The sequence below is a fragment of the Acomys minous genome, assembly GCF_964271855.1.
Source record: "Acomys minous genome assembly, chromosome: 3".
NCBI lineage: Eukaryota > Metazoa > Chordata > Mammalia > Rodentia > Muridae > Acomys > Acomys minous.
Genome location: NC_140485.1, coordinates 71,182,830 through 71,194,185, shown reverse-complemented (window position 1 = coordinate 71,194,185; position 11,356 = coordinate 71,182,830). Strand labels below are relative to the sequence as shown.

Here is an 11,356-nt window from a genome sequence, read left to right as displayed (position 1 = left end):
ATCTTATACCCTTGTCTGCCAGCCATGGGCACTGTGCAAGGGGTACACAGACATACATGCGACAAATATAAAACAAAAATTAATGTAAAAAAATCAGATTTGTAGAAGTCACTTCCTCTGGTCTCTCTCCTGCGTGCACCCCAGTTCTCTTGGCACCAGCCACTCCAGTTTCTCTGCTGTTCCCTGCTACCAAGTCACCTTTCTGCTGTGGCAAAGAATCTACTTGTGCGGCCTCTCTCTGGTCACTCCTGGATACCTTGGCACGCACTCCACCAAGCACTATTTTTCTCCTTCATCACACTTGTCTTACTGTTCGGCCATTTATCACCCCCACCCCATCCCCCTCTTACTGGCATACCCATTCTACTCCCAGAATGGTGGGCACCAGGCGATTGGTAAATATTTGCTAGATAATAGACGGGAGGGAGGAAAGGGTGGCCGCCCTCCCCCCCCGCCCCCCCCCCCGCAAGTCCTAGGGCGAGTTAAAGATGGAGGTGAATCCTCTACACATCTGGGCCGGGCCTCTGCTCCAAAAGTCCCTGCCGGCACCTGCGTGGGTTAGGGCGGGGAGCGACGGGAGAGCTCAGAGCCCGCCCCCTGCTGTATGCAGTGCATGGCGGGGATGGAGCCGGCGCCGTCGGGGCGCACCGAAACCCAGGCTCGGAGTTGGCGAGACGCGATGAGGAAGCAGAGCGCGCGCACCGCGGTGCTCATCCTGTGCATCCTGTCCTATCTGCTGGTGGGCGCCGCGGTTTTCGATGCGCTGGAGTCGGAGGCGGAGCGCAGCCGACAGCGGCTGCTGGCTCGAAAGCGGGCCGAGTTCCGCAGAAAGTACGGCTTCTCCGCCGACGACTACCGTGAGCTGGAACGCCTGGCGCTGCAGGCTGAGCCGCACCGCGCCGGCCGCCAGTGGCGCTTCGCGGGCTCCTTCTACTTCGCCATCACTGTCATCACCACCATCGGTAAGCCCTCCGGAGCCTCCCTTCTGCCCCGCCCCGCTCCTCTGGTGCCCTCCAACCTCCGCCCCTGTCCGGCCAAATGACTTTGGAAGGAACGTGTCAGCTCGCTGAGGCTCCTTTGCCTCGTTGGGCGGAATGAGGGCAGTCAGTTAATGTAGGCATCAGTAAGGGTTTGCCTGGAGACTGACACAGGGTGGTTAGAAGAAAATCTGGGCTCTTGGGGAACAGAAGTGGGACTTCTTTGTCCCATGGGGTCATCTGTGTAACCTTAAATAAGTTTCTTGACTTCTCTGAGCCACGGTGTTCTTTGAAAACTAGGAATGCTAATATGTCTTCCAAAGGGAGGGAGGAATGTCGGCTGTGTTGGAGATATTATTAAGGAGATAGCCTGTTGCAGATCGTTTTAGCATAGGGCCTGACCCACAGAAAACACTATGAAAATAAGATTGTTTTTTTTTTAAATTATTATTATAGCAATTATTCTGCAAACCCCGTGATGACAGCTCTCTCCTTTGCCTTGTGACTCCTGGGGCTAATGTCCTAATAGGTGTCCAATTGTTAAGGAAACGACTAATAACCAAAGCTTTGACCTCACATGGGGGCATCCAGAGAAGCCCCTATGTATATCACCTGGACCCCCGCTGTTGCCATAACCACCTCTGGCCAAGACCTGAGGGACCAAGCCTGGGAAACCTGCAAAGGACAGAAGCGGGCCCTCCAGAGCTTCAGACCTGTGTTAGCTAGCTACTTGGGGCCAGGCTCCAGCTGTAGTTGCCAGATGTCCCCGTGGCCTCAGCTGAGCAGACCATAAGCCTACACCCCGGAGAATGCTCTTGCACAGGATCCATGGGTTTAAGCACACCTGCAACCATGAACGGCTGAATTCTGGGCACCTCCTGCCACCTGCCTTCTCAGGCAAGTGACTGTGCCCCCTGATACATGCTTTTGTCGAAGGCAAAAAGCCAGTGTTCTCCCTTGCTGGGTGGATGCCAGGTTTTAAGTGAGGTCAGGTGTGTAAAGGGCTCAGCATGGTGCCCATGGGCAATCCAGGCGCTATTTGTTAGTAATAATTTAATATTTGCCAAATGTAGAGCCAGATCCTGCTCAACACTTCTGTCCTCTCTTGTCTACATGCCCCAACCTCAAGACCTTCCCATCTGTCATGCCTACAGGGGTTGTGCCTTGTCAGAAGCCTCTGCCCTTCTGTCTTTTCTGTGTTCTCTGAGAGCTACTAGCCAGGTTTGTTTGTTTGTTTTTTCCTCACTGAGCTAAAACCCGAGGTAGGGAAAGAAACAAAAAAAAGTTAAAAACCAGGATAAAACAAAACAAACAAATCAAAAAGCCACCACCAACAAAACCCAAACCAAAACTGAATAGAAATTGGAAATGTGTTGCTTTTTGGCCACTTGGGGGCGCCACTACCTGTTTTGTATTACTGTCTACTTAAAAAAAAAAGAAGAAGCCTCGGAGAAGCCAGGCCCCAGGAGTCCAGAAGCTCTGGTTCAGCTGCTGCGGGAGAAAGTCACCGAGGAGCACTGAGGCCCTGGGGCTAACAGATCAGGTTTCTTTATCACAAAACAGGGTTCACAGTGGGAGTTAAAGGAGAGAATCTGTGTAGGGCATCATGCACGTGCCCTTGTTGTTACTCTTTTCCCTCTGCCCAATCCTAGCCTAGCTCAAGCAGATGAGAGTGGCGCCCCCTGGCCTGTTAGTCCCCAGCAGGGTCCTGTCTCTCATCTCATTTGGTTTGCGTCAGCTATCTTTCATTGACCCTGTAGTCTGGAGAGAGGGGGGGGGGAGGGAGAGAGAGAGGGAGAGGGAGAGAGAGAGAGAGAGAGAGAGAGAGAGAGAGAGAGAGAGAGAGAGAGAGAGAGAGAGAGAGAGAGAGAGAGAGAGACTGCACAGGGGTGGCCACCAGGGTTCCTGCCCTCAAGGAGTTGTAAATAGCGGCAGGGCAGGGTGTATCCCTCCCCAGGGAGGACAAAGACGCAGAGTGGAGGGCTTTGACTATCACACATGTTCACAGCGCATGCCTCATAGGGCACCGAGGGGTGCTGCTAAATGGAAAGGAAACTTGCTCCTGCCCCCGTTTTCCTAGAAGTCTTTTGGTCTTTTTTTTTTTATTTATTAGTGTATATTAGTGGTACAGAGCAATGGCTTTCGCTTTCATTTTCACACACATTTATCAGGCATTCTGATCATGTTCACCCCATGACTTCTTGCCTTCCTCCCCTTGACAGCTCCCTTTTCTCAAATGGCCCCTCTTCTACCCTCATGTCTCCTTGTAAACATCTGGACTCCCATGAGACAGGAAACACGTCACCTTTGTCTTTCTGAGTCTCTATCCTGTCTCTTAAGCCATCCATTTATCTCCCTGGTTCACACACATCTTACCTGTCTCTCTCATACTTCCGGCTGCCTGCTCTGTGTACATGTTCCTTTAAGCACCATGTACATCATGTGGGCACTGCACTGTATCTACCATTCTAACTATCTCTGCCCTCTTCGCTTAGTAGATCCTCTTTTACTTGCTTTTGAGACAGAAGCCTCGTGTAGCCCAGACTGGCTTCAAAATCACTGTGTAGCTGAGAATGACAGAGAACTTCTGGTCCTCCTGCCTCAGCCTCCCGGGTGCTTGGGAGCACAGGTGCACGCCACCATGCTTGCCTTTTATGTGGTACTAGGAATTGAACCTGGGACATCAGGCAGACTAGTCAAACACCCTGCCAACTCAACTTCATCCCAGACCCCTGATTTAGGATATCTTAGTGCTTTTGTTGTTGGTTTGTTTGTTTGTTTGTTTGTTTGTTTTCTGAGACAGGGTTTCTCTGTGTAGCCGTGGCTGTCCTGGACTTGCTTTGTAGACCAGGCTGGCCTCAAACTCACAGTGATCCACCTGCCTCTGCCTCCCGAGTTCTGGGATTATAAGCATGTGCCACCACACCCGCTTTTAGTGCTTATTTTTTATGTCAGCCATAAAGAGCCAGAAAGGCTGACAGGGCAGCAAAGATGAGGAGGGCTTTGAAGGGAGCAGGAGCCTGGGCAGGGAAGAGAGGCCAGTCCAAGCGGGAGGAAGGGGTGTGTGGGAGTGACTTTCTAGTAGAGAAACACCAGGGTGTACCTGCAGAGTGTGGGTGCAAAAGGGGCGAGTCTGCAGACTGGGGATTTGAGAGAAAGGGCTGAGGCTAGCAGGGAGTGCGAGGTGAGAAAGGGGTGAGGCTGGGGGTGGAGAGGAGAGGGGAGGAGTGAATTTGAGGAGTGGGGATTTGAAAGGAGGGGTGAGGCTGGGGAGTGGGGGAGAAGGCGTTGGGGGCTCCTGGTGAGAACTGGGACTTTACCACAGAAGACATGTTTCCCTTCTGTCTCAACCAACGCATAACTTGCTAAGATTCACTCCCTTCTGTAGCCACTCAACCTCCAGGTCAGGCAGCCACAGCGCTGTTCTGTCTCTCCGTTGTTTCAAGAGCATCCTATCACTGGGTCCATGCTTTGGGGCTGGGCTTTCTCTATTGGGCAAAATACATTTACGATCCCTCCTTTAATACCGCTGGGACCAGAAGAGAGCCCAACGGAATTCTGTGGTTCTGGAGGACCATGGGTCTATTATCCACCGCTGAGGTGGAGGAACATCTGAGAGGTGAATCGCAACACAGGGGCTCAGGCTATGGGAACACATAGGTAGGGCTAGGAGCTGCTGGGGACAGGCAGGCCCAGGATTGGGAGCGCCTTGGGGGGCAGTCTGGGCTCTCAGCATCCCATTTCTTCCCGCACAGGGTATGGCCATGCCGCGCCGGGCACGGACTCCGGCAAGGTGTTCTGCATGTTCTATGCCCTCCTGGGCATCCCCCTGACGCTGGTCACCTTCCAGAGCCTGGGTGAGCGTCTGAACGCGTTGATGCGATGCCTGCTGCTGGCGGCCAAGCGCTGCCTGGGCCTGAGGCGGCCGCACGTGTCCACAGAGAACATGGTGGTGGCCGGGCTGCTGCTGTGCGCCACCACCCTGGCCCTAGGCGCCGCCGCCTTCGCACACTTTGAAGGCTGGACCTTCTTCCATGCCTACTACTACTGCTTCATCACCCTCACCACCATCGGCTTTGGCGACTTCGTGGCGTTGCAGAGAGACGAGGCGCTGCAGAGGAAGCCGCCCTACGTGGCCTTCAGCTTCCTCTACATCCTGCTGGGGCTCACGGTCATCGGTGCTTTCCTCAACCTGGTGGTCCTGCGCTTCCTCGCTAGCGCTGACGCCCCCGAGCGCACAGCCCGCCGCACCAGCGCGTTCCACAGGAGGGCGCCCGAGAGCCGCTTCCGCGCCAGGGCCTCCGCCAGCCTCCCTCACCGCTTTCATCAGCTGGAGACCTGGGCCCTTGACAACCCTGCCTTCTCACCTCCCCTGAGCCCAGAAGCCTTGCACCACTGCCACAGCAGCTCAGACAGACCCCAAGCCCGGAGGAAGTCCATCTGACAGTCCTACTCACCCGGGCCAGGCCTGGCCAATGTCAAGCCCAGCCTGTTAGCAAACCCCAGGGCTTGGAGGGGGTTGAGGCTCCCGTGACCATCTGTGGATCATCCCCTCCTAGAAATACGTGATTGTTGCACGAACCTGGAGGTGTAAACTGTTTAGTCCAACCTTGAGGAAAAACGTGGCCATCAGGCCCTAGGACCTACCTGGTCCTTCAAAGGACAAATGGTCAGCTTCTGCTCTGAAGAGGACACAAGATACTTTCCAGGGAAAAGGTATAACTTTAAACGCCAGAATTCCTCTAGTGAGATTGGATGCTCACGCTAGACGCATGGATATAGACACAGATGGAAGGGAATTTATGGGTCACATTGGACAATTTCTGCGCTTATATAGATTACGACATTCTCTTTGCTCTGCATGAAATGTGGAATTAGCCCGTATGTAAACAGTTGTCGTCACCACTGTCAAGCAGATGCCTTGTCCCTGGCCAGCCCCTTTTGGATGAAGGGGATGGCCTCCCTCGTGTCATTACCCATAGGCAGCTCAGTGCTTACGGGATAGACTTCATTCTGGGTCCCACCAGTCACCAGCAACATGTCACTGGAAATCCCATCGCTTTCCGGAGCCTTAGCTTCTCCATCAATATAACGGGGCTCATTTGAAGACCCAGCTTCATTCACATTGGCACCTGAGGCAGAGCTTCCTGGTGCAGGCTCCTGCCCACAGAGGCTGGTAATGAGGGAGACACCTTGCCATCCTAGAGCACTCGCCCCTTAAGACACCAGCATTCTTTCTCTTCCCAGATGGATGCAAAGCAAGAGTGAAAACCGGGATAGAAAACCAAAAACTTTAATTTCCAACATGAGCTATGTGGTCATGAACATAATGCAATGTGACCCCACTCCAACTCAGAGGCCCCCAAAGCCCTCTCCCTCCCTGAAGGACCAGGCTGTTCCTGCTCCCCAAGAGGGCACAGCAGAAGGTGGGTAGATGGAGGGAGGCTCCCAGCCCGAGGACTCTGGGGTCCCACCTTCCTGCCACCTTGCAGGAGGGCACAAGGGGCTCAGGGGTAAGACCTATGTCGGCTTGCAGCCCTCCACCCAGCCCACACAGGCTCTCTCGCTGAAATGGAAAAACCCTCGGGTCTTGTCAGGTAAGCTTGTAGAAACTTCTTATCCACCAAGGTCCTGTTCCGTAGACACAGGCCCTCTTGGAGGGCCAAGAGAGCCACTGCAGGGGACGGGAAGGGGTCTAAGGCTCTGGGCCTGGTGTTGTGCTGTCGCTCAATAAATAAACGCAGGTGACCTTGCCTGGTGCAACAGCTGTGCCTTGGGAGAGTGTGCTGCCCCGCGCCCGCCCCGTGCCCTGTGCTGTTTCTTAACTTCAAAGTGCTCAAGAAGCCCCTGCCTTAAGGAAAGCTTGAGGAACCGTGCTTGGATGCCTCCGCAGTGGACCACAGAGAACGGGCTGGTGCTGTCAAAGCCAGAACTCCCGGAAAGCACTCCCCCCCCCCCAACCTTCTCCTCCTGAAAATGGGGCTGACAATACAAGCCTCTTTTCACTTGCTATGGGGGGGGGCGGCTCTTGTGGGGGTCAGAGCAAAAGCATTGGGGGGGACCAGGACACATTGTGAGAAATGCTGGGGGAAGTGGGGCAATCGCTTTCGAAGGTTAAAACGACTTGCCCGAACCCCCACTCGACAAACCCAGAAGGGAGCTTGTCTTTTTCACGAACTCCCAGCTGACCTGGAGAGGTCATGACCCCAGGAACAAAAGGCCAAGAGCAAATCCTTCAGCTCAAGATGACTGGGATATTGCCCAGGAGATCCCAGCCAGCCTGCCCCATGCCCAACTCAAGCCCAGAAAAGGCACTAGCCCTGTGCCTAGAAGCTGGGAACGCTGATGGTGGCAGACCTGCCCCTGAGTGGTGGTCTTGCTGCTGAAGCTTCCAGCCTTGTCCCCCACCACCACCACACACACAGACACACACACACTGTTATACTGCTGAGAGCCCTTAGCCAAAAACGGTCCCCGCTGTGGCCTGGGTGTCCTCGCCTCTCAGATGGGCTCCAGCTTGTTCTGCCATGATTTGGAGCCACCAGGAGGCTCCAAAGAAAAGAAGCAGAAAGAGCGAGAAGTGCCAGGGTGCCTTCATCCTGCCCTGCCTCTAGCTCAGCGTCAGACACGAAGGGGGAGACCCAGATGGACATGCCACTGGGCATACCAGTGACCCCCAGGATGGCTCTCCTCAGGCAGGACCTTGGTGTCCTCTTCATTGTAAAATGCAAATGGACTCAAGGTCCACAGGCCCCTCCCTTCAGAGTGCAGAGGCATTCTGGGTAAGGAAAATGGAGATGGTCTTTACCATGGCAGTCCTATAGGTGACCTCTGCCCAGAGGAAAAGGAACCTCCCGCCCTGAAGACACAGCACCAGAAAGGGCCCCCAACTCCATCTCCTCCACTCCCCTCCAGTAGCAGAGTTTGAGTTGAGGGTCAGACAGCGGTGGGAACAGGCTGGGTTTGATGACCCCCAGAGCCGATGATGAAAACCACTCCCCTGACCCAAGCCCTGGCCAGTCCTTTGGTGAGGACAGATGTGGCTCCCACACCCAGTGGTCACAGCCCCTTGGAAGTGGGGGCACACGCTTATAATGATACAAAGAAATGGGGCTCCAGCCCCCCCCCCACTCTACCCCTCCAGGAGGCGAGTGAGATTTCACAGAACAAACAAGAAAATCACTGAGGGGCCTCACTGACCACCCCAGGGTGTTGTTATTGCTTTGCAGCCAGTGCTCCTTTGTGCTATCATGCATGTTCTCTCTCTCTCTCTCTCTCTCTCTCTCTCTCTCTCTCTCTCTCTCTCTCTCTCTCTCAACTCAGAGCCGAGCCCCTCCCCTCTGCTGGTGACAGCCAGGTTCTGTCCCACCCTGAACAACCACAGCAGTGAGAGCTTGGGAAGGAGGGAATGCGCGCCCTCCTGGCTCAAAATATTCCAAACAGTGAGGAATAATCTAATAGCACACATATCACACTGGTTCAAAAAAAAAATGGGGTGATGGCTAACTGTGGGCCTCAAATGGGAGCTCGTCTGGAACCCTGCTCCGTTGTCCAGGAGGCCAGCCCCTCCACAGTCCCAAAGACATTCCCAAGACCAACTAGAGAAGAGGGGCCTGCCTACAGCCCCTCCCCTGTGTAGTGTCAGCAGCTACGTGTGGAGGTGACAGACCAGGAATGAAAATTAAAGGGCACTCGGGGCTCAGCCAGGCTGGGCACGGCGACAGCTCCCAAGTGGAAGGAATCCCCGGGAGAACCAGGAGGGTGGGGTTCACCTGGCATCCTTGGTGGAAAATGGCACCTCAGTGGAGTCCAGGCCCCTCTGCAAGGCCCAAGGCCCAGCGATCCTCAGGCATGTGCCCTAAAGAAAACCGATGCCAAGGGTAGGTATCTATCACCCCAGGATGCTGAGTATGACGGACAGTCAGGGCTACAGCCCTGTAAGGGAGCAGAGGGGAAGGCTGGGTGGAAGGGCTGGCCTTTGGGGAGCCGGGCAGCCCATCCAGCCCAGGCTAGAGAGAGGGTCTGTAATCTTCTGGAATGTACCGGGGTTCTCCCATCTAACCCCAGCCTGGGGCTTGAGAATAAGACGGCATCTGTGCTAACAGGCCTCAGGCATAAACACTAACTACCCAGCTAACCTGGACTACACCCTACACAGCAGGGACTAAGTGAAGGGGAGTGGCAGGCCGCTGGGCGCCTCCCAGGAGGGGTGACAGAAGTGTGCTTCTATAGGGGCCAGTCTGTGTCCTCCCCCGCATGCAAATGGGCTCCTGCAGGCCCTAGGGAGGGCCACAGGAAGGCAGCTACCCAGGCCTCATTGGAGCCTCTAAGTCTTCCACTTAGAGCTCTGCACCCCTCCTCTTGTACCACCCTCTCTCCTCGAGCTAAGGTGATGAGGCCGGGCAGTGCCTTCCGCCCTTCAATACAGGATGGTTTATTTAAAAAGACTAAAATGGGAGGGGCTCTAATGCCTCCCTAAGACCCTGGCCCAGAGGCAGAGGGATAACAAGATGACCTTTGATCTCATCCGACAAGAAGGGGTTCTCCTGTTTGAGAAACCCTTACCTCGGTGGCGCCACTAGGCTGAATCCCAGCTTTCTTCGGTGCTCCACACCCACTACCCACCCACCCCCACACACGTTAGAGGTGCTCCCTGTGTGCAGAGATCTGGAAACTCAGATTCCCCACAGTCCTCCACCATATCCTGGATGACAAAGCCCTTTCCAGTCCACCAAGAGTTCCAGACCAGCTTGTTGCAATCCCAGGGGTGCAAGGGCCCCTGGAGACCTGTGCCAGGCCTCTGGTGCCTCCTCCTCTCCTTGGGTCTCTGCTGGCCCCCAACTCCTAGAGCTTATGGCAGAGGGGCAGGCAGGAGGGGATGGGTGGATGGACTCAGACAGGCTGCGGCAAAGCTCCTTCCACGGGCAGGCAGAGGGAGACCCACGCTCCCCTTCAAGCGGGGGGCGCTCTGGGTCCCCCGGGAGCTGGCTCCGGATCCTTGCAAACTGCCCCGACAGCTCTGGGGCAGGAGTAGCTGCCTGAACCCGGTGCCGCAGGAAAGACACTTGCTGGTAATTGGCACCATGTAGATGGCCGGCTTGGTTCTGGACTTGGCTCTAGGCAGCGAGCTTCCAAGGAGGCAAAAGGGGGGAAAGGTGGGGTGGGGTGGGGTAGGGAAGGTCAGTGGTTTGCTCCGCCACCTCAGTCTTTCTCCGACTGTAGCCACATCCACCAGGTCAAAACTGACCAAGTCAAAACTGTAGCCAACCCACTGGGAGAGGGAAGGTCTCAGGGGTGGGAGGTGAAAGAGTGAGGAGGGGCCCAAGGGGGGCAGGTCTCCCCATTCTGCTTCCCCGTTGTGGGGAAGAACCCCATCCTCCAATGTCCAATGTGCCCCTGGGCCTGGGGTCCCAGGTCAGGGCTGGGTGGTCTCCAGGCCATCTCTGGGGGGGGGAGCCCCTCCCCGTCCTGGTATTAAGATCGCTCGCCACAGGGCCCCACGGTGCTCTCCAGGGACAGTTGGGATGCCTGCCGGAGCAGGGGACCTGTGGCTGGGTCCACCATGGAGGAGGTGGGGAAAAGCTTGTACCAGCCCACAGCCAGGGTGGTCAAGTCCAGTTCCTCCAGCAGCACTCGGGCCACACCCATGAACTGTTTCCGCTCCATGCGCCCGTAGTTTCCCCACACGATCACCTACGGGACAATAAAACATGGCGGGTTACACCTTGCCACTGAGACCTGGACAGGGTTGCTCAGCTGCTGAGGTGCTTGCCCAGACTGTGGGTTTGATTCCTCGCACTGCACGGGCACCAGGTCCACAAGCTGGTCTCATGCACCATGTCTCATGCACACAAAGGTAAAAATAAACAAATGAATGCCCTCCCTAGTCATCCATGGGCCCCGAACCAGAGCCTGGGGTCCCTCTGGCCAAGGCATCTAAGTGGTGTAGTCTACCTCTTTTAAAAATCATGCAAGAGGGCCCAGAAAGATGGCTCAGCAGGTAGTAACGCCTGCTGCCAAGTTCAGTGCTGGAAGCCCACAGTGGGAGGGGGAATGGACTGCTACAACAGCATTTGACCTCCACATGCATGCCAGGTCATGTGTACCCCCAGGTCCAAATAAATAAAATATTATTTTAAAAAATCCCTCAAGTCCCACCCTGTTTTTCTGGCTCTGACATCCCTATTACTGCCGCCTTGTACCTTGCCTTTCTCTCTCTTGCCCTCTCTGTTCCTTCCTCGACATGGCCCTTCCTTGAACCAAGGCCTTGAAGGATGACCCTGCCCTTAAGCAATCTCTCTCCCTGCCTCTCCCAACTGTGGCAGGGAGCCTTGGAATCCCACAAGAAGCCTTTTCACAAAGTGGAAATTGTAGTACCC

At 55.2% G+C, this 11,356-nt stretch overlaps 2 protein-coding genes across 3 annotated transcripts in view; one reads left to right on the top strand and one right to left on the bottom strand.

The window, feature by feature from the left end:
• The first annotated feature begins 664 nt into the window (after nt 1-664).
• On the top strand, nt 665-6,131 carry KCNK15 (potassium two pore domain channel subfamily K member 15). Its single transcript, XM_084777370.1, has 2 exons — nt 665-962; nt 4,733-6,131. Exons 1-2 carry the CDS (start codon nt 680-682, stop codon nt 5,419-5,421), a joined length of 972 nt encoding a protein of 323 aa, XP_084633496.1. The 5' UTR covers nt 665-679; the 3' UTR covers nt 5,422-6,131.
• Nucleotides 6,132-6,254: 123 nt separating this feature from the next.
• The window catches only part of RIMS4 (regulating synaptic membrane exocytosis 4), a 59,846-nt gene continuing 54,744 nt past the window's right edge, over nt 6,255-11,356 (bottom strand). For both annotated transcript variants that reach the window (XM_084777372.1, XM_084777371.1), the window contains exon 6: nt 6,255-10,670. In XM_084777372.1, coding sequence (XP_084633498.1) covers nt 10,452-10,670 — 219 coding nt within the window. In that variant the 3' untranslated portion in view covers nt 6,255-10,451. The remainder of the gene's footprint in view (nt 10,671-11,356) is intronic.